Source organism: Elephas maximus, chromosome 13, assembly GCF_024166365.1.
Source record: "Elephas maximus indicus isolate mEleMax1 chromosome 13, mEleMax1 primary haplotype, whole genome shotgun sequence".
NCBI lineage: Eukaryota > Metazoa > Chordata > Mammalia > Proboscidea > Elephantidae > Elephas > Elephas maximus.
In genome coordinates, this window is record NC_064831.1 from 74059593 (window position 1) to 74087526 (window position 27934).

The window sequence follows — 27934 nt, forward strand, 5'->3', positions numbered from 1 at the left end:
CTGGCCCAGTCTGTAATGCAGACGGGATAGGGGTGTGTGTGTGGGGAGGGGGCTGTATGGCAACTGCTCTTGCTCTAACGCCCCCAAAAGTGCAGAGGCAGCGGTTGCGGCATCCAGTCAGCTTGGATGTCTGGTCCCTGAGCCTGGGGAAACTATCGTTGATAATATTTGTTGATAATATTGGGGAAAACAGCCCTTAACTCGGGGGTTTTGCTGTCTGTCCTCTTGTCCAAAGCAGACTTCCAGGACTCTGAAGAAACAGTTACGAACAGGATGCTTTTCCCCACCTCTGCGCAAGAATCTTCCCGTGGCCTCCCAGATGCAAATGACTTGTGCCTTGGCCTGCAGTCCCTCAGTCTGACAGGCTGGGACCGACCCTGGAGCACCCAAGACTCAGATTCCTCAGCCCAGAGCAGCACACACTCGGGTAAGTGCCGGAGAATGAGTTGGCTGGGGGAGGGGGCATATGGGGAGGTGAGCGGAAGATATCCACAGCAACAGTTGTTCTGTTCCTCTTTCCATTACTCCCCCCACCCCCTACAACATGGAGCTGTTTTGCAAGAGATGTAAATGCTGGCTGTAAGTGTGGCAGGACAGATGGTTGCTCGTAAAGGCAGGCATGGCTTTTCCACTTACCCTGATAAATTCCCTGGAGTTGTTAGTCTGCACCTGGGGTGGCCCCGAGAAGGGTCCCCAAGGTGACAACCTCATGCAGAAAAGATCCAGCTAACCCCCTGGTGCCCAGGCCTGTCTTAGAGATGATGAAGCAAAACACTTTTAGGTGGGGGAGGGGACTTAAGGGGCTAATCACTAGATGTCCAGATTCCATTTCTCAGTGGCTTTTAAAACTAGAGAGCTGTATGTGAAGGATGGGTGGTCCCTGATTCATGGCAAGGAAAGAATTTTAACCCCAGGTAAGGCTGGGTAATGCTGGGATATTAGAATTGACTTAACCTAAGAGGATTGATCCTGGAAAGGGAGTAGACAGGGTAAGAGGGATGGGGTGACTCCCAGGTACAGAGGCTTTTTTTTTTTTCCTTTGTGTTAAGGGTAACTAGGTGGATTAAGGGACAGTATCTCCGTTTTAGGGTCCTTTGTCTTCGTGGTAGAATTTGATGGGACAGATGGAAGGGGCTTCTTGGCAACTCCCTGAACTGCTGCACAGACACCCTCCCTGACCATTGCCCATTTACCCTCCCTGACCATTGCCCATTTATTTTCCTCTTGTGGTACAAGTGGAAGAGTTGGCCAGACCCAAGTCTTAAGAGTGTTCGGGAAGAAATATGAACTTGAGAAACAATCTGGGTACACTTAAAGTCTGTGTATTTTACTTCATATAAATAATACCTTAATAAAAAGAATATTGGCAGCAGAGATTATAAGATGGAAGGGTAGTAAGCAGTGGGGTGAGGGGAAACCATTAGCTACTGGTGCTGACGGTGGGGTACGCTGAGTCCGCCATCCATTCCTTGCTCCCACACCCCACCCTACATGACAGCAAGGTGCTGTCTAACTGGTTTCTGTGTCTAGTAGGTTTCTCTGTCTAGTTGGTTTCTCTGGCCTCCACCCTGTCTGGCGCAGGTCTTTTTTTTAGAATGCTTTGCAGAGTCTGGGACTATCGTGTCTGTTTGGCATTTTAATGCCCAGTTGTCTAGGTAAAATCCCGTTTGATTGGTGAAGGGGTCGGATTTTTTTTTTTTTCCCCCCAAATGCAGGTGGGGAAGAGTTTGCTTTAATTTTAAGTAAATACTTCTGGGTTGAGGTAGGGCTTCTTGAAGTACTGGCCTTCAGATGATACAGGCTTTTTCAGACAGCTTGGTAACTGCCCTGTTCTCCTGTGCAAGGAAATGTGGTGTCACTGTTTGGTATCCTATGCCAGGAGATCTTGGCTTGGAAGCTCTGGTAGTTTCCTTTGTGTGGTCCTTTGAAGCCAACCTGGGTAGCCTGCGGAGCTGACCTTGTCCTGTCCCCACTCCCACTGTATCTAAGCAAACGACCGAAGAACCCACTTAGGGGACAGGCACCTGAGTGATTGGGTTTGACCAAGGCACTCTCTTTCATTGCTATCAGGTTGGGGCATCGCCATTCTGGGGGTCTTTTTTCTCTTAGCTTCAAGAGTCCTGAAATATATCACAGCAGTGGGGCCGTAGAAATGCAAGTGGGCCCAGCTTGGGGCTTAGAGAGCTTGGCCTGAAAATTATTGTACGATTTGGCTATAAAAAATAGCTTGGGTCCAGCCGTAATTTCCCCAGCTTCTCAACTGCTTGTGCCTGTAGCTGTTTGTCTCTGAAGTGGGGATGGATTTACTTTCCACCATCCATATCAAGTACTTTAGTGATGAGTATTACTTGATTTTTGTGAATCAGGGAGCGGCTGCAGACTGGCCCTGGAATTCACAGGGACTAGAGGGTTGCCCCAGTGGCATGATGTTGCTGTGGGCAGGGTTAGCTTGGGTATGTCTTCTTTCTGAGGGCTGAGGACACATCTGTTCCTGATTGCCTTGTTGTCCTCAGCGTTTGGAGCCATTGCGATGGCCACCTCTCTTTTGCTGAGCTCTGGGCCCTTTGGAAGTCCCACATGAGAGCACCACCTTCTGGAGTGGGATGCAACCCTCCCACCAGCCAGCTGCAGCACCAGATCGTGCACCCTCACCAGTAATGCGGGAACATGCAGCCCACATTCTAGTGCCTACACTGCCTTCCCATCTGAAGACGGACTTGTTCAGCTTCTTCAGGGAGGGAGGAGAAGCGGGTATTTCCACAGCTCTGAGCACTCTGCTGCTCCTCCAGGGCAGAGCTGAGAGTTGAAGAACATTTCTGACTTGGTCTCCCAGGACATGAAGCAGTCTGGGAGTTATTCCTGCAGACAGCCTGGTGCACTAGCTGTCTCTCTGGGGCCCAGAGTGCAAGTTTGGTGATACTTTGCCCCAGGCAGCTGTGGCGTCACATCTGACTGTCTTCTGCACTCTTAAGTGTTCGGCAACGTGGGAGGCAAGGTTGGAGGTAGCAGAACATTTGACTGAAAATCTTGGCTAAATTCATTCAGTAACCATTGAGCACTGGCTCTGTGCCAGGCACTGTGTTAGGCACTCAAGGTACATCAGTGAATAAAATTGTTGTCCTTAAGAATCTCTCCAACTGTCCAGGGGAAAACAGATAAGAAAGCATACCAAATGCAGCAAGATAGTTGCCATGGTATGGGCTTCCATTTTCTTCCCTGAGAATTTTTTGCCTTGGGACAACCTTTCACTGGCTGTCAGCATGAGGCTGGTCTATGGGGTTCATTCTCCAGGGCTTAGGGACCCTCTGCTATGTGGACTTCACTTGGCCTCAGACTCTGGCGTGGAGTGTGTCCTTGAGAGTTGTGCCTACAAAGCTGGCATTGGTTTGGGTGTGGTGCATTTTAGGGTCCCTCACCTCTAGATTCTGCTGCCCTGAGGCCCTTGGTCTTGCTGGGGAGGAAAACCCTTTAGGGCAAGGTGAATGTTAGAAGTCACTTTCTCTCTGAGACCCTAGTGGCATGTGTCCAGGGCTACCTTTGCCTTGCCTGCAGTGTCTTAAGTCCTGTAATGGAACAACAGGGCTAGGGAAGCTGTCCTCAGTATCATGGAATGAGTAGGTTGGGTGACTAACAGCTACCATTTATCGACTTCTTCCTATGCTAAGTATATCGCATGATGTTAATGCTTGCATAGTCCTGTGAAATGGGTACTACTAATATTCCCATCTTAAACCCCTTGCCGTGGAATTGATTCCGACTCACAGCAACCCTACAGGACAGAACTGCCCCATAGGGTTTCCAAGGCTGTAAATCTTTACAGAAGCAGACTGCCACGTCTTCCTCCTGTGGAGCAGCTGGTGGGTTCGAAGTGTCAGCCCCTTGGTTAGCAGCTGAGCTTTTACCCACTGCGCCACCAGGGCTGCTTATTCTTGTCTTACAGATGAGGAAATAGGCCCAAGAGAGATTGCAAAGTGCCAAAAGTGACACAGCTACTGGAATTGTGATTCAGACCTCTTGATTCCAAAACTCTTATGCTTTCTGCTACCCCTGAGTTCCTTTGAGCAGAACCCTGACATGTTGGGCAGGAAGTCTTATTTTAAGGTGAGCCCTCTGTGTACAATTCTAGGGGCTCTTCAGGTAGAGGCAGTGTGTTCCCTTGGTGAGATCCCTGAAGGCCAAGGCACATGATGAGCAGTTCTGACTCCCTCTCCAGCCCTGAGTCTCAGCTCATCAGCTGCACCACCCGCTGGATTTATCTTCCTGCCTTCCCCCTGTGACTCTTTGGCATGCAGCATTACTCAGCAGGAGAGTGGGGTGACTCTGAGAATCTACTTTGGGGGACCTGGAAATGCAGACTCCTAAGGACTGCCTTGTACAGAAGCCCAGTGGACAGACCAGATGCTCAGTCTAAGGACGCCAGAGGACATGTTCTGTTTCCTCCCACTCACTCTTAGGGGTCCCTTGGGGATTAACCTGTTCACCCTCTCTGGTTTCTGCCCTAACTGCTAACCAGTGAATGGCACATGCCCTGTGTTGTGACACTTGCAGGCTGCCCAAGATCTGTCAGCCAGATCAGTCTAGGACAAGAGGAGAGTCTTCAGTATTTTACTTCTGCTGCTGCTGTACTTCCAGCATCTTCTAAGACAGCCTTTTTGAGGCAACCTTTAGAATCGGGTTGGACCCTTCGTATGTGGAATATGGACTCTCTGGGCCCAACCAAGATCTCTCCAAAAATTTGCGTAGACTGTCTAATTCTCCATTGATCCATTTCCAGAAGGTAGCACAGTGCCTGGCTCAAGGGTCTTTAATAAGTATTTGTCGAGTGAATGATGATTGCAGAGCTACTGTGTTAATCCTGAGTGTTTTTTTTAACTGCCAAGTTCAGACAAGTCTCTCCCATTCTTATGCCTCCTCCTTTTGTTGATTAGGTGGATGGACAGATTCTTTAAGGATCATTACCAAGGATCATCAGGCTTCTAGCACATGATGATGCATTTATGGAAAGTTGTCATATGCTGGAGCATGCATGAGCCTTACCATGGAGTCAGGCAGTCTGTTTAGGAACAGTTTTCAGTGTGGAGAGGCAGGAGAATCTGGGAAGCAGGATGACAATGGCATGCCTCCTAAGTGAGAGAGAAAAAGAGGTGGTTGGGTACAGGAGCCGAGTATGCTCTGGTGTTACATGGGACTTGGGTATGTCTGTTCTGCAGGTTAATAGAACTTGTCTAAAGAACAAGATTGGGAATCACTGGGGAAAAGGGATATGTTTGGTACCATCTTGGAACTGAGGGATTCACAGTCAGTGAGAGGAGTTCATATTCAGAAGGTCACCCCCTGAGTTGGTATGTGCTGTAAAGTTGGAGGTTTGGGGTTATAGGCAAAAGAGTTACCTGTTTTCTTACCTGGGGTAGGTGCTGCTGTTCACCCTCCCCTCACTGCTTTCACACAGATCCTGAACAAGTAACCTAGTCCCAAGGAATAGGGAGGAAGGGTTCCAGGTATGAGGCCTTATGTTCCTGGTCTGGATTTTTCCCACAGCCACTCCCATTAGGTAACAAGCATCTGACTTACGTCTTGGGCCTGGTTTCTGTCCTACCTCAGCTCAAGTTCAGACAACGTCTTACAATGCAGGCATCCAGTGCCAGACCCTTGCTGTTGTTGCTACCACTGCCATCAGATTCTGGGTGCCTTTGTACTTTTGGGGAAGGCTTGAGAAAATTCGAGCAATGACTCAGCTGTAAAACCCACAGAATCTGGCATAGAAGGGTGAAAGTGGAGAAAGTTAACAATCGGTCTAAAAATATTACTGCTGATCTGGTCTGTTGTACCCTCTGAGGTAGCATTAATGAGCGGGAACCCTCTGCCAGGTCCTCTCCTCCCCGTGACTTTTTTGAGAGCTGTCTGTAGCTCCTGCCGATTCCTGCCAGCATGTGAGTGGGGATGGGTGCCTCCGCTCCAGGAAGAGCATACAGCCTCTCTTAGTCACCTATGGGAAGATGTGGATTTGCTAGACACTCGGCCACCAGGGCCAGAGGCACTTGGGAAACCTCAGACTTCCTTTGGCCTCTGAATTGTGGAGGTGAGGACAGGAACAAAGAGGCAGGGCCTTGGCCACCATTGGAGGGTGACTGTGAAACTTCTCGCCCCCAACTCGACCCCCAAGCCATGTGGGCTAATGCATGCATATGGCTTCCACGAACCTCCGTGCCTTGTGGTGGTGCGGGGTGGAGTTTGATACCAGCCACTGGCCTGCAGCTTTCACTGAATTTTAGGTTGTATGGTATAGAGAGATTGCCTTTCCAGTAGGTCCGCTTCCTGCCTTGAGTTACAAAGAAGGGAAGTAAGCCCAGGGAAGGGGCCATTGCTAGCTGTTCTGTTCCTTCCCACTGGTGGGAATTGGTTCTGCTCACTCATCAACTATACGTAGGGTAAGTGTGGTCTCCTGAGCTGAGCTGGAACCAGTTCTGGCTCCTAAAATTAGGTCTCACCTTCCTCCAGAGCCCAGTGTCTCTCCTGCTTTCCTTCCTTTGACCTGTAGATACTCAGAGAACTACATGTCCAGGCCCTCTGTGAGGTTGGGCTAGAGGAGGGAGTCAGGCCTTTGTAGGGCATCTGGCCATGGGTGGCGAGTTACCAAAACCCTTGACTCCCCACATAGGTTAAAGGGAACATCAAACCAGCCAGAAAACTCTAGGCCTCTTGATACTTTCATGTCTTTCCTAGTGAATCTCACACAGTATCTTGGGTCCCTTCCAGTCAATATTTGCAGGAAGTGATGAATGGAGGTGCTGACTAGCCCCAGGTGTGTTAATTCTGGGGTACCCTGATCTTCCCTCCCTACCAGATGGCATTGCCTCTTTCGAAGCCTTCAATCTAAGCCCTTTCCCTTTTTTTTCTGTGTGGTTAGTGTAGTGTCCGTTGAGGCACTCTTCCTTGCTCTTTGTACTTGAATGCAGGAGTATATTTCAGTGGTTCTGAGGATCCCAACAAGTTTCTGCCCTTCCTCAACCACAGTAGCTCTCTTCAGCCTGTATCTATTTCATATGCTTCATTCCCTTTGAAGAAAGTATTTGAAAGCAGTAGAAAGAGTGCTGTCACAAGTTTGATGGCAGGTCACTGTATTCTAAACCTCTGTTTTGGTAATGGGCTGGGAAGGGATGAACTAAGGTTCTTGCCCCTAAGTCTGAGTTGCATCTAAGCCACCATAGTGTCTTTAAATAGAATAACTTTGATATAAAAGGGTATGGCCTCAGTGAGCATCCTGGCTCTAAAACCAAAAATCCATTTCCATCGAGTCGATTCCAACTCATAGCAACCCTATAAGACAGAGTAGAACTGCCCCATAGGGTTTCCAAGGAGCGTATGGTGGATTTGAACTGCCCACCTTTTTCCTAGTAGCCAAACGCTTAACCACATGTGCCACCAGGGCTCCAAGTGATGATACGATACTCCTTTCTGCAGTATTCAAACATTTATCACCTGCTCTCTGCCAGGTGTTGAGCTATTTGCTGTTGGAGTAGGATGGTAAGGATGGCCCTTGGTATGTTAGGTTGAGAAGGCAGAACTTTATACAAAAATCTATACAAATGTTTTTGAGGCTTTAAAAAGCTTGTTTAAAAAAAGGTTATTTCCTTCCATGAGCACAGACTTCAAAGGTACTCAATTACCACCTTCTCCCCTGGGGATTCATGTCCTTATTACTTTGTGCTTGATTTCTCATTTCTGGTTAGATCAGTTGCCTTGAAAGAGGTGAAGAAAGCTAAATGGGAATTGACTAGTTTTCCTTCCTGTCATTTTTTTTTTTTTAACTTTTTCTTTGGAAATAACTTCAAATTTAAAGAAGTATAAAATAAGTATACAAAGAATACTTGTATTACCTTTATCCAGATTCTCCTACTGCTAACAGTTTTACCCTATTTGCTTTATCATTTTGCATGTTCTGTCTGTATCTTGCCATATCTATGATTCTTTTCTGAACTACTAAGAATAGAGATGTTCCTACCTATATTTGGAGCCCTGGTAGCACAGTGGTTAAGCATTTGTCTGCTAACCAAAAGGCTGGCAGTTTGAACCTACCAGCCGCTCCTTGGAAACTCTGTGGGACAGTTCTCCTCTGTCCTCTAGGGTTGCTATGAGTCGGAATCAACTGAAAAGCGACTTTTTTTTTTTAAACACATATTTATGCATAGCTAAACAGTTAGCAATTTCAGTAACTTTATTATATCTCTTTCCACTTTAATTTAGAACACTTCCCTAGCCTTTTTTATTTTTTATTGTGCTTTAAGTGAAAGTGTACAAATCTAGTTATTCTCACATACAAAAATTTATATATACCTTGTTATAAAGTCGTAGTTGCTCTCCCTCTAATGAGACAGCACACTCCTGCTCTCCACCCTTTATTCTTACGTCCATTTGGCCAGCTTCTGACCCCCTGTGTCCTCTCATCTCCCCTCCAGACAGGAGCTGCCCACATAGTCAGATGTGTCTACTTGATCCAAGAAGCTCACTCTTCACCAGTATCATTTTCTGTCCCATAGTGCAGTCCAATCCATGTCTGAAGAGTTGGCTTTGGAAATGGTTCCTGTCTTGGGCTAACAGAAGGTCTGGGGACCATGACCTCTGGGGGCCTTCTAGATTCAATCGGACCATTAAGTCTTTTTATGAGAATTTGAGGTCTGCATCCCACTGCTCTCTGTCTGCCTTAGGTGTTCTCTGTTGTGTTCCCTGTCAGGGCAGTCATGGTTGTAGCTGGGCACCATCCAGTTCTTCTGGTCTCAGGCTGATGTAGTCTCTGGTTTATGTGGCCCTTTCTGTCTCTTGGGCTAATAATTACCTTGTGTCTTTGGAGTTCTTCATTCTCCTTTGCTCCAGGTGGGTAACTTCAGCAACTTTAAATTGATAATAATCCTCTTAGTAAACTATTCATATTCCAATTTTGTCAAGTGACCCAGTAATGTCTTTCATAACAGTTCCTGTGGTACCTTCCTGTCATCTCTTAACATGCATCTGCCCCAAGAAGTAGGCCCTAGCTGTCTTTATTTTTGCTCAGTGTGAGCTTTCAAAAGTCCCTTGGTTGTCTTGTGTTTTTCACAACGTTCAGCTTGTTATGGGCATCACTTTTCCTCAATGTATTACCACTATCTATGCCACTCTTTTGTATATTCTTATTTGTCCCTGGTTACTTAGTCTCTTTGCCTCCCTACTTCCCCCTCTCCCTCCAACCCAGTATTTTCAGAGACCAAACTCTTTGGAAGACGTCAGGTATAGCCACCATTATTTCTTTAATTGATGAACCTTTTTTTTTTTTTCCTCTTGGGAAGGAGTCACCATTGTGCTGTCAGAATTGTATTTAAATAACCTCCAGTTCTCTAAGTCAAGAGAAATAAACACTTATGAAAGTGTTTTGAGGGTGTGGTAAGGGAATCTATGAGAAGCTTGAAGTAACAAGCCTAGGGTTTTTCTAGACGAGTGCGTCTCAAACTTTTACATGTAGACAGATTTCCCGGGGATCTCGTTAAAATGCAGGTTCTGATTCAGTAGGTCTGAAGTATGAGGCATTGGTTTTCAGTGGTAGAATCCTGCCTTTTGTGCGGGAGACGTGGGTTCCATTCCTGGCCAGTGCAGCTCATGGCAGCCACCAGCCACCACTCATCTGTCAATAGGTGGGTCCGTGGAGGCTTACATGTTGCTATGATGCTGAACCTATTGCCATCAAGTCGATTCCAACTTGTAGCGACCCTATAGGACTGAGTAGAACTGCCCCATAGGATTTCCAAGGCTGTAATCTTTATGGAAGTTGACTGCCACATTTTTCTCCCTCGGAGCCGCCAGTGGGTTTGAACTGCCGACCAGTTGATTAGCAGCTGAGTATTTTAACCACTGCACCACCAGGGCTCCTATATGAAGAAGAACAGGGCATCAGGATTGGAGGAAGACTCATTAACAACTTGTGATATGCAGATGACACAACCTTGCTTAATGAAAGTAAAGAGGACTCGAAGCACTTACTGATGAAGATCCAAGGACTATGGCCTTTGGTATGGATTACACCTCAACATAAAGAAAACAAAAATCCTTACAACTGGACCAGTAAGCAACATCATGATAAACAGAGACTAGATTGAAGTTGTCAAGGATTTCATTTTACTTGAATCTACAATCAATGCCAGTGGAAGCAGCAGTCAAGAAGTCAAGCGATGCGTTGCATTGGGCATATCCACTGCAAAAGACCTCATTAAAGAGTTGAGAAGCAAAGATGTCATTTTGAAAACTAAGGTGCGCCTGACCCAAACCATGGTATTTTCAATCACCTTGTATGCATGCCAAAGCTAGACCAAAGAAGAGTTGATGCCTTTGAATTATGGTATTGCCGAAGAGCAGACTCCCAGAAGAGACAAATCTGTCTTGGAAGAAGTACAGCCAGAACGCTCCTTAGAAGCAAGGATGGTGAGACCTTGTCTCATGTACTTTGGACATGTTATCAGAAGGGACCAGTCTCTGAAGGACAACATACTTGGTGAAATAGAGGGTCAGTGAAAAAGAGGAAGACCCTCAATGAGACAGATGGAAACAATGGTTGCAACAATGGGCTCAAGCTTGGCAACTACTATGAGGATGGTGCAGGACAGGGCAATGTTTGTTCTGTTGTACATAGAGTTGCTGTGAGTCCAAACCAGCTCAGTGGCACCTAACAACAACAGCGTGATACTGAACAGGTTACAGTGGAGCTTGCAGACTAAGAAAACTGGAAAGAAAGGCCTGGTGATCTGCTTCTGAAAATCAGCAGTAAAAACCTGATGGATCACAATGGTCCAATCCTGTTGTGTAGGGTTGCTGTGAGTCAAAGGGCAACTTACTGGCATCTGACAACAGCAGTAACAATGAGGTCTTTGATGAGTACCAGGATGCTTTTTAAAAGCAAGGTCCTAGGTAAGTGTTAAGGCCTGGATGATTTAGATCCCAAGACACTGACCTCTGGTGCATGAACTTGCTTGTCTACAATTGATGGTCTTAAAGGATTTTGAAAAAAAGAGAGGTGCCAGGAACATGAAGGCAAGTAGATGTGAGGTCCTATTAAAAAAACAAACAAAAGTAGCTAGAGAATGGTACACTACAGAAGATGAAGCTTACAGTCAGAAAGCCGGGTCTTATTCTCTGACTAACCAGCTGTTACATACTTGTACAAACTTGGTTTCCTATTAAAATAGGGGTAATAATATCTATGTTCTAAGATACGGTAAAGATTACTTACCTGAAGTGCTTGTAACACAGTGTCTGGCACATGCTAGGTGTTTAATAAATGCAAGTCATTATTAGTGAATGGTAGGAGCTTGATTGAACCTCCCCCAGATTGTAGAACAGGTGATTGACCATGAAGTATAAATACTTGAGGAAGGTAGGTAGAGTTCATTACTAGCCAACATGGATTTGTCATGCTGTTTTCTTTTTAGACAGGCTTATGACCAGATTAGAGGACTGCTGTAGATGTAATTCCTGGCTTTCCACAGGAATTTGACAAAGCCTCAAGCTATCTTTGTGGGCACAGTAGTGAATTGCAATATAGTAGAGAGAGATCTGTGGCTGGTAGAACAGATGTACTACCACAAATCGATATGAAAGAAAAAAGTGGTCTGTAGTGGCTACCTGTGTTGCTTTTTGACCCTTTCTAGTATACTTCTTTAAAACCTTGGGTCATAACATAGTCACCGTGCCCTATATTTCTCATCTTTGCTGCCCCCAGACAAAAGCCCCTTGGGCCAGCTGTTTACTCCTAACTATTTTTTTGCATACTGCTTTATGCTACATCTTCCTTGACAACTTTCAGAGATCTTGTCTTAGGCTGGGTTGTCTAGAGAAGCAAAACCAGTAAAATGTGTGACTACGTATAGAAAGAGATTTTTATCAAGGAAATGGCTCACAGGGTTGTGGAGGCTGGAATATCCCAGGTCCATGGATCATGATAGAGGCTTCACCTGATTCATGTAGCTGCAGGGGCTGGTGAACCCAAGATCGGAGGGTCAGAGAGTGGGGCTCTTGCTCACAGGCTGTGGAGACAGACGAATCCCAAGATTGGCGGGTAAGACCACAAGGCTTCCCCCGATTCACGTAGCTGTAGGGGCTGGTGAACCCAAGATGGGCAGGTTGGAGAGCAGGGCTCTTACTCACACACAGGCTGTGAAGATGAGCGAACCCCAAGATCAGCAGATAAGCTATAGCCCAAGTCCCAAGAACCAGGGGTCAGACAAACAGGAGGCAGCTGCAGGGTCCAGAGCCCACAAAAGCCAGAACATCCACTTATATTCAGGTGGCAGGCCACATGCCCTAGGAAACTGCCCCTCAACTGATTGGCTGCTCACAGCAGATTCCATCGTGGGGGTAATCACATATAAACACTGAGAATCATGGCCCAGCCAAGTTGACACAGAATTTTAACCATCACTGATCTGTACTGTGCTTGTACTTAAGCCTGAAACTTCCTCTTTTCCAGTATTAACAAACTGCCCTTCATCTTAGTCGTCACCGGTGAGTGTTCCCTTAGCTAAAGGATTTTGCTCTAGGATGCTGATTTGCCAAGTGGAGGCTGGTCATTCTCCCAGGTCTCATCTACCTCAGGTCATTCTTTTTGTTCCTTTGTATACTATACCGTGTAAATGTATAGTATACTATGTATTTGTATACTATGACTCCTGTGCTTTAGAGGAATAAATCCCTTTTTCTGTGAGTACCATTTGACCTTCTTACCTCTCTTCCTCTTCATCATTTCCTGGTCCTTCCCCTTTTCTCACTGAAGATCTCAACACCTGCTTTTTGTTTTGTTTTAAACCTCAAGTCAAGCGATTGCCATGGGAATCTTTAATGTCCATATGGATGACCCATTCAATATTTTATACCCCACAGTTTCCACTTCATTCACGTGTAGTTCTGCACCCTAGACTTTGCCACCCTCAGAACTCTGAAACTTCATGGTCCTGCCTCGTCTATTCTAACACCTTTACTCCTTTTGTAGGTGTCAGCCCATAGAAATTGCTGCTGCTTCCAGCTGCTCCCAGTCTGTTGACCCTTTTCTGTCCTTAGCCCATAATACGTGACCCATTCTTCATCTCCTCTGTTACTTTCACTGTCAGCTCTCTTGCCCCATTTCCTCCTACACACCCACTTGGAAAAAGTCATAGCTCTTTATGGATCCAGTGCCTCCAGGTTCCTGCACACTGCTGCAGAAAATTGCCTAAATCCAGTTTAAATACTTGGTCTCTCTCAGCTGGGCCCTGGGTTCCACTGGCAGTGTTCCTTAATATCTGTTATGGATTGAATTGAGTCTCTCAAAAATATGTGTTGTAAATCCTGATCTCTATGTTTGTGGTTATAATCCCATTTGGGAATAGGTTGTCTTTGTTATGTTAATGAGGCAGGATTAGTGTAGGATGTATCTTGAGTCAGTCTCTTTTGAGAGATAAAAGAGATTAAGCTAGCAAGCTAGCAAGCAGAGATGGGGAAAGATTGATGTCAAGTCGCATGGAGATCTCCAAGGAACCAGGAAACAAGCTAAAGAGACGAGGCCCTTCCTCCAGAGCCGACAGAAAAAGAAAGCCTTCTTTTAGAGTCGGCACCCTGAATTCGGACTCTAGTCTTCTAAACTGTGAGAGCATTTCTGTTTGTTAAAGCCATCCAGTTGTGGTTAGTAGCCGTAGCTCTTAACCACTGCGCCACCGGGGTTGTCCTCTGTTATAGCAGCACTAGATAACTAAGACAATATCTCTGGTCAGCTTCCTTCGCTATTCCCACGACAGTTGTTTCACATCACTGCCTTGTCATTTGCAGTGCTGTGCACTGAAAAGAGACCATTGGGTAGTAACTTCCTAGCTCATGGTCTGACCACCCAAACTGCTTCCACTCAAACCACCTCCTACCTTCTGAAAAGGATACTCTTATCCATAATAATTTCCTTCATCTTACTTCATTCTGTTGTTTCTTCCACTTTGTCCTGTGTCTCAAGCTCACCTTCTCTCATTGTTTGAGCATGTTTAAGTCTTTTCCATCTTAATTTTTTAAAATTCTTTGTCCTTTTTATCTTTCTATTGCTTTCTCATTTCCTCTTGCAGCTATAGGATTTTCTGTACTTACTTTATTATTCCTTTAAGCAGTTATTTTTAAAGTCAACTTTATTGAGGTATAATTTACATTTAATAAAATACAGTGTACTCACTTTTTGTACCTCCTTTCCACTCAGTCATCCTTAACCCCCTGCAAACTGGCTTCAGCCACCACCATTCCACTAAAATGGCTTTTGCTGAGGTTACCAGTTAAATTGAATGTATGTATTTATTTTTATCTGACTTGATCTCTTCGTAGAAATTGACATTGACTACGTACTCGCTCTTAAAATATTCACCTGGTTTTCATTGTGCCATTTTAGTCAACTCCTCCATAGTTTTTGCAGTTTCCCCTGCTCTGCTTATCTTTGAATTGCTTGGGTTTTCTAGGTTCTGCTTGAGGCCCATTTCTCAAAGTGGGTGGGTAGTCTCTCATATTTCCACAGCTCTAGCTCTCATCTGCATGTCTCCCAAATATTTATCATTAGACCAGATTTCCAGAGCATTGTTATCTGAGTCTCTTTTAGACATCGTCTAATTCTTAACTCTTCTTACCTCCCCAATCTGTTCTGCGTTTGCTGTCTTGAAACATGACACCACCCAAGTTATATTTTGATATTATCCTTGATATCTTTTCCGAATATCCCTCATTCAGTATGCCACCAACTTTTTCCTCTCCTTCTTTGATTGGTACCCTGTCCATGCTAAGTTCCTGTCACTTGGTTCAGACCCTCCTCTTACTGGATCACTGTAGGGCCTCCTAATTGTTTTGCTTGTATCCTGACCTGTCCCAACTTAGACTTCTTTTCCGCATGGTGCTGCCTAAAATGCGGATTCAGTTGCTCCTCTTCTGCGAGTTTCACTGTTGCATACGTCCAGTTTAAATACTTGATCACTGTCTCGGCTGGGCCCTGGGTACCACGCACAGCCTTCCTTCCTATCCCTAGTCAGCTGCATTTGCCATCCCCACAGCAGCTCTTCAGTACATCTCTTCAGTGTCTCTCAGTTACTGTGAAGATAAAATCTAAACTCTTTAACCTAGTTTTGAATGCTGTTTATGATTTGACTGTTACCTCATTGCTTGCCACCCTAAACTTGTTTTTATAAATTGTGAAAAAGGATGAGGTCCTTGAGGGCATTGACATTACTTTTAAGACCAAGGCATGTGATCTGTTAGTTTCTGTGGTGCTTTTTTTTGCCAGGCATATTACAGCAGGCAAGGAAGAGCCTTGAATAAATCTTCATACCTTCTACCTTCTCAAGGCCTGGATTCTAGGGGTTTTGATTTTGTGTTTCTTTCAGGCAGGGGTTTTGTCAAGGATTATTTGAGATATTTGTCAAAAAATATTTCTGATGAGGGTCAGAATCCAAGCATTGTCAGACTCTTAGCTCTGGCATACAATTAAGTGCTTTTGCTTTGGAAATTAAAAAGGCCAGGTAAAAGAATGTTTCCTTGAAGAAAAATCAGTGAACTAACTCCTTGCTGGATATGGCACAGCTCTCTACCCACTTGCCCACACACACTTACTGGATTGGCTAAAGCTAAAAAGACTGACCACATCAAGTGTTGGTGAAGATGTGGAGGGGGTGCACGTCTCACTGCTGCTGGTGGGAATGTAAGATGATACATCCTCTTTGGAAAACAATCTAACAGTTTATTAAAAAGTTAAAGATGGCCCTACCATAACTTTATCCAAAAGAGACGTTGTGAAATGGTAGTATTAGCATCAGAACCTGTCTAGTTTTAGGGGGGATAATGCCAGTCAAGATCAGCTCAAGGCTGATCCCTATGAGGTGGAGGTCAGACATACCTTTATTCTCTAACCTTTTTACCAGTTCTGACACCACCCACCCTCCACCTTCTCTGCTGGGTTTGATAATTCATTGCAGTGGCCACCACAGAACTCACAGAGCGTACTTAGCAGTTACATGGTTTATTAAGGAAGTAATAGGGACACCTTGGGATCAGGATCAGCAGGCTACAACTGAAGATCAGGATCGAGAAGCATGTAGGTAAAGTCTGGAAGGCTCCCCAAAGTGGAGAGTACATCCTTACCTTCTTCAGTGCAGGACAGCCCTCCCAGCTTCTCTTGGCAATCAGGCAGGCCCTTCTCTGCTTTGCATGCTCCCTTTCAGCTGTGCAGGCCCCCTGTCTCTGCCCCCTGAAGACAGACCCCTGTCTCTGCCCCGAGGACAGGCCTCTCTGCCTTCAGCCTCCCTGCTGTCAGCCCCTCCACTGCTAACGGACCCAGCTCATAGTCAGCGTAGCAGTTTTGTTTGGCTCTCTCAGCTGCATTGTTATCAGCAGGTTTCTGCCATCACCACTGACAACCGCAGAGCCCCTTCCAGGCCTGTTGCCACCAGCTCTTCAGTGTTAACAACTGTTGACCCACCCATGTTACAACTCTTAGAGGAGGCTCTTTGCTTCTCTCTGCTTCTTTCTTCCTCTTGCCTTTTTTCCTTTTTGCATCTTCTTTCTTCTCTATCCACAAACCTCTGTGGGGCTGGCTGCATATATAAGCAAACTCTTGGTCAATTTCAAGGCATGGCCCTCCCACCAAGGCCACAAACTGACCAGTACCCTCTCAGTAGGCCATAGTTGTTTATTTGCATAGTCTATAATCACATCATTTGCATAGTATGTTGAGCCATCCCTGCATGGTACACACCAGTCACAGGGCAGGCTGCAGTCCAGGGCCAGACAAAAAGTATCAAACCATCGAGTTGTTCACAGCTTATCCAGGAAATGTCAGTCAGCCTGGACAAAAGAAACAAACCCTCTGGGGTGGAAAACTAGGGCAAAGGTAACTCCTCAGGGCTTAGGGAAAAAATCTGTCAAGCAGTTATTTCCAGAGAACCAGGCAAAAGGTCACATAAAGGAACTAATTTCACCATAGACTTCATATGCATAAAGGGGAGTGGGTTGATCTGATCCCACAGTAACAGCTGTTTTGCATCTTGTGCCTGTATTGTGTTGCGAGTGGCATAGGTACCCTGGAAACATGCCTTGACTTTGATTTCATGCTTGGAGAGGTTGACTTCTGCTTCTTGGCATTCACCACAGCCTCAGTCAGGGATTTAGGCTGACTTGAAGGCTTGAGAGGAAACCACCTCTCAGTGACCTGTGTTTGCTCATTTGCTCGTCAGGGCAGAGGCGGAGCCAGCTACAGCCACTACTTATTGAGCATTTACACACGTACATCATTTCAGTTTCACATCACAGCTGTTCTAATGTTTGGGTTCTCCTCATCCTTCAGATGAAAAAAACATCAGATTACGGCTCCTTCCCCAGCCTTCGTGCCCCCATAACTCTATGGCAAAGCTCTCTTATTACTCATTCTCGAGGATCAAGAAGGGTGCGCTATGCCTCAGATTCCTTATCTTCCCAAGGCCAAGTTCAGAAAAGTATTGGTCTCTTCTGCCGTCCACTTTATCCACCTTTTCTTTCTCAACCTCTGCTCCCCTCTCTTTTAATGTTTGATATTTAAATATTGTGCGCTGGGTACTGCTCTGCTGAGCACTTTCTGTTATTTAATTATTGAACTCTCATAATAATGTTATAAGCATAACTAACTTGGTATTCCACCCAAGGTGCCAGTGAGAAAATGGAGGCTCAGAAAGGCTTAGTGTGTTTCCCAGAACACACAGCCACACACAGGAGGCATCAGAGCCAGGGTTTCAATCCAGGTTTATCTTAGGTTAGAGTGGGCTTAACCACAGCATCACTCTGCATCCATCGTGAAGGTTTGAAGATCAGGAATACATAAAAGAATCTTCATATGCTAGGATTTTGCAGAAGGGAACTTCTCTGTAACTTCATTATAACTTGTCTATAGCTCTTGCTATACCAGCTGTCTTAGTTATCTAGTGCTGCTATAACAGAAATACCACGAGTGAATGGCTTTAACAAACTTATTCTCTCACAGTTTAGGAGAAAGTCCAAATTCAGGGTGCCAGCTGTAGGCAAAGGCTTTCTCTATCTCTCGGCTCTTGGGAAGGTCCTTGTCTCCTTTCAACATCTGTGGGCTCAGCACCCCTTAGGGATCTACAGGTGTCTTGGCTTCAGTCTTCCCTTGGGTCTGTCTAGGAGGTTCTCAGCGCAGGGACCCCAGGTCTAAAAGACATGCTCTGTTTCTGGCTCTTCTTTCTTGGTGGTACTGAGGTCCCACTCTCTCCGAGGTCTTGCTTCTCTCTCCTTTTATCTCTTGTAAGATAAAAAGTGATGCAGGCCACACCGCAGGGGAAATGCCCCTTACATCAGATCAGGGCTGTGACCTGAGAAAGCATGTTATATCCCACCCTAATCCCCTTACAACTATGATGGGCTGATCACCTCAGATTACATCATGGGGAATGATTACACCATTACATAACTGCCGAACCACTGAGAATCACGGCCCAGTCAAGCTGACATATATTTTGGGGGGACACAATTCAATCCATGACACCAGAGTTCCAGTATGTGGCAAGAAATGATTTTAGCTACATACTAAGAAGGAGGTAGACAGGCAATAAGGAAGGAGCAGTATCACCTGTGGTAACATACGGAGGTGCGTCCAGACGTTAATAGCAGTTGAGATCGGTATCCCATGTGGTACAGAGTTTCCCAAGTGCTAGCCCTAAGCCTTGGTATCAGAGAGGAGGAGTTTTGCTGCTACTGTAAATAGTAAGAACTCTGGTATTCAGTCATACTGTAACGCTCTCTGATGGGCCTGGGTGACTAGGTCTCAGTGTTGGATGAATATCAGTATTGGATGTATATCTATCTGTTCACTATACTCTCTGGTTCTAGTGTACCTTCAGTGATCCTGCCTTGGTGAATCTTGTTGGATTGCTGTAGGAGAAAGGGGAAGAGCTCTTGGAAGCCTTTTCTTGGGAAGAAAACTACAAGGTCATGAGGGTTCCTTTTTTTTTTTTTTTTTTCTCTCAGTACTGAGCATGCTCCATAAACCGCTGGGAAATGTCCTGGGAAAACCCCCCTTGAGCTTCCTGCCTCTGGACCCCCTTGGGGCTGACTTGATGGACAAGTTTCCAGCACCCTCAGTGAGAGGATCCCGTCTGGACACCCGGCCCATCCTGGACTCCCGTTCTAGCAGCCCCTCTGACTCAGACACCAGTGGCTTCAGCTCTGGATCAGATCATCTCTCAGATTTGATTGTATGTAACTTGTCTGTGGGGCTTGCCTGTGTGTGTCCAAGAGGAAGGAGGGTGCACTGTTTGCTTTGGAGCTTGGAGTGGGAATGCATATCTGCTGGGAGGTGGGATGATGGGAGGAGTGGAGGCCGTTGTGGTCATCTGTAGAGCTTTTCATGCTCAACAGAATCAGGGATTCTTTGTATACGCATTGAGCAGTTAACTTCAGAACTGAGCTAAGGGCTCTCCTTTCACTAGTTACTCTGAGAACTGTTGGAAAACAGTTAATTTCAAAAGTAAATATGGAAGTCCTGGCAATTTTCCTTTTTTTACCTACATGGGTATTTGCTGTAACCTTAAAACTATCATTTATGTACCTTTCTATTTGATATATGATACTTGTAAATGATAATTTTAAAAATCACATGATGAGTAAGTAGCAGGGCCAGAGTTTTAATCCAGATCTGATTGACTTTAGCTCCTCTGTTCTTTCTACTGACCCATGCCAACTCTCAGTCTGGGGCCATGATGAACCTGTGAAGTATTGGCTTAAAGTTCATTTATGCATCTCATGTTCTTATCTATAGCCCTGTATGACATATGGTGTGGTGGTGTTAGCAAATGGATTAGAATGGGTGTGGGGAAGGGGGGATAGTAGAAGTAAATATATGTGGGATTGGCAGTAAGAAATCATCCTAAAATAAAATGTAATTTCAGATGTCTTCTCTGCCTGACTTCTCTATTACCATTCCTCTCAGCTGAATGTTTAATGAAAAAATGGCCTGATTTCCCACCCTTTTCTATATCCAGGACTGAGAACAGTGGTTGTGATTATAGTTTCCCATTCATAGCATGACCTTTTAGGGCCCACTTGTCATCTCTCCTCAGCTGATCCTAGAATGTGAAGGCTGGCATTGGTGTTCCCACTGTCCATTGGTTTTGCTGTTCAGATTGCATTTCTAGAAAAGTAACCACAAGCAGGTCCCTTTATTTTTTCTGGACTGTAAAATGGGGCCAGATGAGGTGCTTCTAGTTCTGATCCTGTCACTTTAGGTGGGGCTCAGTCTTGGAAATACAGCTGTAACTAACTCCAGTATTTTGGTATTTTGTATAAAGAACTTTCTCAGAACCTCCCCCAAAATGGGATAGATGGGGAAAAGGATAAGAACAGATAACTGACAGAATAGGTAATAGAGGAAGTATATGAACTTAAAGAAAATATTCTGTTGACTAATTAGTTTATTTTTTGATAATGTCTCATTTTGAGCCAATTAAATAGCAGAGTTTAAAGCCTTGACACAAGCGTGTAGTGGAACTTGTATTCTCATACATTTTTTATAGGAACAGAATCCTCATAGAAAGCATTTTGGCATTGTACTTTTAGGAGTCTGACCAAAGAAAACACAAAATACAAAGAAACTGTGCCTTAAAATTGTTATTCATAATCCTGAAATCTTGGAAAGTACCTAAATGTTTACCAGGAGGGGAATGGGTCAGTGGAATGTAGCTTGTTCCCTAAATATAGTATCATAAACACATTAAAAGTGGCTGTGAAGATATCTGGAAACCCTGGTGGCATAGTGGTTAAGTGCTATGGCTGCTAACCAAAAGGTCAGCAATTCAAATCCACCAGGTACTCTTTGGAAACCCTATGGCGCAGTTCTACTCTGTCCTGTAGGGTTGCTATGAGTCAGAATCAACTCGACAGCAACAGGTTTGAGTTTTTTTTTTTTTTTAATGAAGATATCTTGGCAATATGAAAAAATATGGAGAGTGAAGGAAAATTTGTTTCAATTATAGGTACAATTAATCTTAAAAATCTATAGGAAGAAAGTCTAAAAGGAAATATATTATGCTAAATGTATGATAGCATGAGGAAAGTATTTCATTTTTTCTGTAGTGTGATTATTATTATTATATCAAAACTGTCCTTTGAAAACTTACATTTTCCTTTTTCCTCCCTTAGTCAAGCCTTCGCATTTCCCCTCCTCTGCCCTTCCTGTCTCTGACGGGGGGTGGTCCCAGAGACCCTTTAAAGATGGGGGTCGGATCCCGGATGGACCAAGAGCAAGCTGCTCTCACTGCAGTCACACCCTCCCCAACCAGTACATCAAAGAGATGGCCTGGAGCTTCTGTGTGGCCATCCTGGGACCTTCTTGAAGCTCCCAAAGACCCCTTCAGCATAGAAAGAGAGGCAAGGCTGCACCGGCAAGCTGCAGGTGAGTGTGGCTTTGGGCAAGCATGGGGCCTGAAGCTTCATTCTGGATGCAGAGAAGAAGTGACCTTAGCTCACACACTGGTGAATTGTCCAGAGGGAGGAGTTGGTTGCATGGTGAAGTCTCCAGATATGCAATGAATGGTCTGTTCTGTGGTGTAAGTGATGTTGGAGGCGAACTCAGAGACTTCTTTGAGGCTGAGTGCAAAGGAAAGAGGTAGATAATCTGGTGTGCAGGAATGTACCCATGAGGGGTTCAATCCAGCTCTCACTTGTGTTCTTCTGAGAAGACAGGCTATGTGCTGTTACTACATTGGCTTTTAGTTCTTTCGCAGGTGAGTATCTGCAAAAGAAACTCTGAGGTTGATGCCCAGAATTTTGTCTACTTTCCCACTTTCTACTTCAAAGACATATGAGACACAGCCCATGCTGGTGCTTTCTTCCCCAAGGCTGTCTGACTGGTATACTCAGGAATGCACTGGGAGGTGGGTGGTCCATTTGTTAACCTCTAAGATAAGGGAAGGAGTCCCTTTGTGGCACAAATGGTCAAGGGCTCAACTACTAGCTGAAAAGCTGGTGGTTCAGACACTCCCAGAGATGCCTCGGAAGACAGGCGTGGCGATCAGTTTCCCAAAAGCACAGCCTTGAAAACCTCACAGAGCAGTTCTGTTCTGCACACATGGGGACACCATGAGTTGGAATCAACTTAACAGTAACTAACAACAACAAGGTGTAAGAGATACCCCCAAATGTCCCGTCATTTTTAAAGTTATCTTAAACACTTACGTTTCTGTTTTTCATCTTATGCCAGTACTTGGAAGTAAATGAGTTCCGTAAGTCTTTATCTGCTGTAGCTTCAAGGAGACTGTCACCCCTATTTTGAGGTTTTGGAGTTGATGACTAAGTGAATGTTTGGTTTCTTCATTCCATTTGTTTTCCATAGGCTTCAGTATATCTGTCTTTCTGCTCTCAGAATTGGACCTGGTCTCCTTCACCCCTGATAGTGCAGCCGCCCTGTTCACCTAATGATTTTGACAGCTCATCTTTATACTGCCTCTAGTGCCATTGTTGTCCTAAGAAACATTACCGTGCTTTTGGATGAGGCCATTATATCGACTCTGAGTTTGTTTGCAAAATATTGCAGATGGTACCCAGTGTCTTGCTGTAGCAACACAATGGGCTTCTGCCTTTTAGGGACTGGCTTTCCAGATCCTTGTCCTGAATGAGAATGATAGTTCATTTCACTGCCTATCTGCCTCAGTGCTAAAGGAGGAGGGTAGAATGGGCAGGGACTAGGCAGTCCCCATTAAGGTCAGTCTCCGATCTGAAGAGGCACAGGCTGAGGGGGGCGGGGTGGGATTAAAGACTGATAGAAGGCTGAAATGGTCACAAGAACAGAGAGGCCCCTATAAATTATTAGGGGCAGGCCAAACAGGAAATAGTTCCTGTACTCTACAGCAAAGAGGAGAAAGCATTTAGAACTTGTTTTCTTAACATGACGCTTGAGTCAGAGTTCAAGAAACTTCACAGTGGGCTTGGACAAACTTGTGTTTGGCATTAAATACGAAACTGAGGGATCGGGGAAAATCCATTATTTCACAAATTTGACATCAAGGAAGACGCAGTTTCTGTTCAGGTACCGTAAGGACAGCTCTGGCAGTGATGGGCCATGGTTCTGACTTGGGGAACAGTTGTGACATTCTCGTTGTCGTGGGTTGCTGTCGTGGTTTTATTGGCAGTATCCAAACTTCAGTGATTGGTGAGTTCAGAGCCAAAACAGGTAAACAGTGGAATGTCTTTCATTCAAGTCGTTGGGGAGAAGGTCCATTTGGACCAGTAAAGGATTAGCCTATAGGACACTATATACCAAATTGCTCTGATCATTTTCAAATAATTATAGGTTTAAATTAATTAGTATTATAAGCATAGCTAGGTAAAACTGCTATGTGGTTTGCTTATCAGTTACGATAGTGTTTGGAAATACATTGGGGTGTCATAATTTTAACCCTAAACGTCTGGTTTGATATTCCTCTCAATTTCAGTGGGGACAGAATTAGTGAATTAGGATTATCACACTTGGCTGATTGGATTGATGAGACATGTTTTTTTTTTGCCTTAGAGTAGTCAGATGTTCTCCCAGGCAGCTGGGTTAGGATTGTGGCCAGTTTTTCCTGTATAGGTTCACCCGAGGGGTAGTGACTATTGATTCTCTGGCTCCTCTTTCTCTCTTTGTCTTCTACCAAAGCTGTGAATGAAGCCACTTGTACCTGGAGCGGCCAGCTTCCTCCCCAGAACTACAAGAACCCCATCTACTCTTGCAAGGTGTTCCTAGGAGGTGTTCCCTGGGATATTACAGAAGGTGAGATGCCTCTGAGACTCGTCCTACAAGAGTTGAAGTTGGAGCCTGTCTTTCAGGAGCAAGAAACTTGGACACGAGGCCAGAGGCTGGACCTCTCTGCCTGAGAACAGGCTGTTAGAGGAGCGGCAGAGGGGAGAGGTGCACTTCATAGACTCCGCAGTGCTTCCGTGTTGGGTGCTTGTGCTTGTCTCCTGAGACCAAGAGCCAGTTCGGAGTTGTTTGTCAAGGGGGATGAGCCTGGGTTGGGGGCAGTGGTGAGAACACGGTGATCCTGTGCTTGTACCCAGGGCTTCAAACTGGTTTGTTCTGGTTCAAACCCTTGCTGAGAATTTTCCTTTCCACCCCAGATATATTGGACTGAATCTGAATCTACAGTTTAACGAGATCCCCAGGTGATTCTTAGGTATAATAAATTTTGAGAACCGTCGCTCTGCTAGTAGTTCTAAGAATTGGTCCCTAACCAGCAGTATTAGCCTTGCTTGGGACTTGTTAGAAATGCACCTGGAACAACCTGGCTCGAGGCCCTACTTGTACCTTTCCTGGGTGAGGAAGGTGCCTCAGCTTCTATTCTTTTCTGTCTCTTTGCAGCTGGATTGGTTAACACCTTCCGTGTTTTTGGCTCTTTGAGTGTGGAGTGGCCTGGTAAGGATGGCAAGCACCCCCGGTGTCCTCCCAAAGGTAATATGCCTAAAGGTAATACAGACATGGTAGGAACTTTTTTTTCCCCTCCCTAGTACATAATTGCACTGAGGGGTGCTGGGATGTCACAGCTGCATGCTGGTAACATGGTATGGGCACTCCAGGGCACAGACCCTTCAGCTGTCTATACTTTCAATTCAACCTAGCACACCCCTCTTTCTTCTGAGCTAATGTTCTGTCTGTTCAAACTTACACTGCAGTGGGAGCTGCCTCTAAAACCCCTACCTTGTGCACTTCCTTCCAGACCTGAACCCTGGCAGGCAGCTCCTTTCCTCTTAAAATGAGGCATTTTGGAAAGCTTTCCCTTGCCTGCCTTCCCTGCTTAGTTAAGTTGTTGCCTGACCTCATTTTGAGATCCCTTTGGAGTTGTCAGGAATGAGGACCAAACATCTGATTTCTCACTGGTCTGAAATGAGATCCCTTCCCTGAAGAAAGGAACGTAGGTGCTATTTTCACTCTGCCCCATCTTCACTAACAATGTTTCCATGAACTGAACCAATGGTTTAACTAGGCTTTTAGAGCAGTACCTCCATACCCTGGCAGACTGGCCATAGACCTGCCAGTCCTCTTGCCACTAGAAAAGGAAGCCCGGCTCTGCTGACCTGAGCATAAACATGCTCTCGTCCTGGGAGAGAGAGTTGTATGGTAACAGTGGGATCCTCTGTCCCAGCTTGCCAGTCTTTTTCCTTACGAGGGCGGGGGATGTCGCGCTTCTGCCTCCCTTGGCCTGAGCATCTGACATAGAAAGTGCTTCCATTCAACAAGACTTTTCAGGAGTAGGACAAAACTGAATCTTATGCACAAGGCCCCTTCTCTAGTGGAAACTCTGCTTCAGAGCCAAGGCTGAAGAAAAACTATGTGAGAGAACGTTAATGTGATTTCTCCTCTTGTTGGGAATAGGCTATGTGTATCTGGTCTTTGAACTAGAGAAGTCTGTCCGGGCCTTGCTTCAGGCATGTTCTCATGACCCGCTGAGCCCAGATGGCCTGAGTGAATATTATTTCAAGATGTCCAGCCGAAGGATGCGCTGCAAGGAGGTGAGTTAGTGCTGATCCTCTCTGTGCTGGGTAATTGGCATATGGGGCACCGGACTTCCTGGGGTGGGTGGATACACAGGCTGCGGATGACAAGTATTCCTGCTGAGACAAGAAGGCTGTTCTTACTGCCCCACAATACAGATAAAATCCTCGTAATTACAACAACAACAAAATTAACCTTTGGGTCTCTGGTGGTGTGTGTGTGCTCCTGCCCATGGAGATCAGATTATGTTCCAGCCCTTACTCTGCTCTTGTAGCCAATGCTTCTCTCCCAAACCTCTTGGCTTATAGGTGAAATTAAAAGCAACAACTTTCTCTGCCTGCACTTAACTGATAGAATCTATAGCTGTTTCTCCCTAGCCCCGCCCTCAGGCTGTGCCTTCTGACCTCCCAGCCTGTGGCAGGTAAATTCCCCTTTAACATACACCCACCCATGGATCACTTATTCACTCCCACTCAGGGCTTTACAGTGATGTGTTTTTCTCCATGCGATTCTCTCTCGTTACACCTTTCCTGGTGTCAGCCTTGACAACATGGGTCTTTAGCATGGAGTTTTCTCACCTGAAGCCCTCACTGCAGCTTCCTGGGCCCTGTCCCACACTTACTGAATCAGTTTGGGTGGAGCTCAGGAATCTCCACTTGAACCAAGCTCCACAAGTGAGTCTAGTGGACCACGTTTAAGAACCACCCTGTCAAAGGACATTTGGAGCTCAGGAATCAGTCTTGTGTTTTTTTTTTTTAATCTGATTCCAGAGGGCATCACTTGTGTGACACTGGACCAGATATTGGTCCACTTCTTACCCATAAAATGGGCAGTTAAAATTGGGATGGTCACATTGGATTTAAAATAAATAATCCACATAACAAAGCTGGCTCTTTGATTTATAGAGTTTCTTGGTGTTAGGTCCCTGTCTTAGTGGAAGGGAGGGGTAAGTTCATCTCCTGGCTGCCCTTGGTGATCCACAACTTCCCCATCTTCTCGCCTTTCTTACAGTGTGGAGCTCATGCAGTTATTCCATCTTATTCTGTTCTGGGACTTAGTTAGCACGCTCTTCTTTCTTTGTGCCCTGCTTTCCCAATGAAACATTGCCATATCTCTACCCGAGACCCCTTCACCCTTCTCAGTGCCCCTGCTGACACCTTCCTGTCTCCCATTCACTCCTCAGCACCTTGCAGTGACTTAATTCATTGCTTCTCCTACCTCTCTATTTCTTTGTCTTCTCCCCCACCCACCACCACCACCAGTGTAGTCAATACTTGACTCCTTCCTCAGTTCTCATTTCAGATAAATTACTTACTTGCGTGGCTCTGTTCTTGCCTTCAGACCCTGATTCACCTCTGTAGCCTTAAAGCCTACCTGATCCTCTTCCTGTGGGACTCTCCTTTGAAATGCCCTGTAATCCCAAACTCTTCTGTGTAGTTTTTCATCTTCCAGTCAGATTGGCTCCCCTGGTAACGTCTGCCAGGCCTTCTCATCCCAAGGTCATCTAGGCTGAAAGCCCAGCAGCCCTGATCCTTCCCTCATTTACCCACCACGCTTAAGCAGTCTGAGTTGGCAGGCTCTGCACTTGAAGTATCTCTTTGGTCTTGGCTTGTTCTGTGCCCAGTGACACTAGTCTTATCTAGGCCTTGATCTCCTGTCCTCCAAACTACTCCCTTTCCCTGCGTGCTGGTTTCTGCCTCAGAACTCTTCCTGCTTCAAGACATTTAAAAAAAATCTTCACATATTAATCTTCCAAACATTCACTGGTCATCTGTCAGCTCACATGGTTGTGGAGTCTTTTGCCTGCTGTGCCCAGATTTTGTTCTAGGCTCAGGGGAATCAGAGCAAAGGACATGGCCAAACCCTGCCTTAGTGGTCCTCAGCTCTGGAAGACTTGAGTGATTTCCTGTGCATGACTTTCCATCCTACATCTCTCTAGTTACTTCCCACTGCTCTTGGCCCAAGCCCTGAAATGCCTAGATTGGGCTCATAACCATATCATACAAATACTGTAAGCATCCCTACCCCTCTGTCCTTCAAGCTCTTGTTCTTTAATTTCTCTTGAATCCTTCCTCTCCCAAGGACTCCAGATATTGTTCTCTGTTTATCATTGTCCAAGGTCCTTTGTCAGAACCACACAGTTCAAGTTTGGGACAGAGGGTTAGGCTCCTGGGTATGACGTTTGGTACTTTTTTGCTTGCTCCCCAAGATGAGTGAGTGCTCTTGTACCGTTTACTTTCACTATTCTGGACACATGGACCCTCAGTAAAGTTTACTTCTAACTGTGGGTTGGGGTGAGGGTGGCTCACGGAATGTCTGTGTCTGAGACAGGTGGTAACCTCTTCTTTCCCCCTCTAAGGGCTTAGTAGCCCCAGCTTTAGTATCTCCAGAGCATGTGCCTTGCCACACAAGAGCCTC

At 45.5% G+C, this 27934-nt stretch overlaps 1 protein-coding gene across 1 annotated transcript in view; it reads left to right on the plus strand.

The window, feature by feature from the left end:
• The window catches only part of CPEB1 (cytoplasmic polyadenylation element binding protein 1), a 108003-nt gene that overhangs the window by 75449 nt on the left and 4620 nt on the right, over positions 1 to 27934 (plus strand). The window contains exons 3-8 of the mRNA XM_049906185.1: positions 239 to 427; positions 19021 to 19247; positions 21190 to 21442; positions 23684 to 23797; positions 24386 to 24475; positions 25397 to 25533. Coding sequence (XP_049762142.1) covers positions 239 to 427; positions 19021 to 19247; positions 21190 to 21442; positions 23684 to 23797; positions 24386 to 24475; positions 25397 to 25533 — 1010 coding nt within the window. The remainder of the gene's footprint in view (positions 1 to 238; positions 428 to 19020; positions 19248 to 21189; positions 21443 to 23683; positions 23798 to 24385; positions 24476 to 25396; positions 25534 to 27934) is intronic.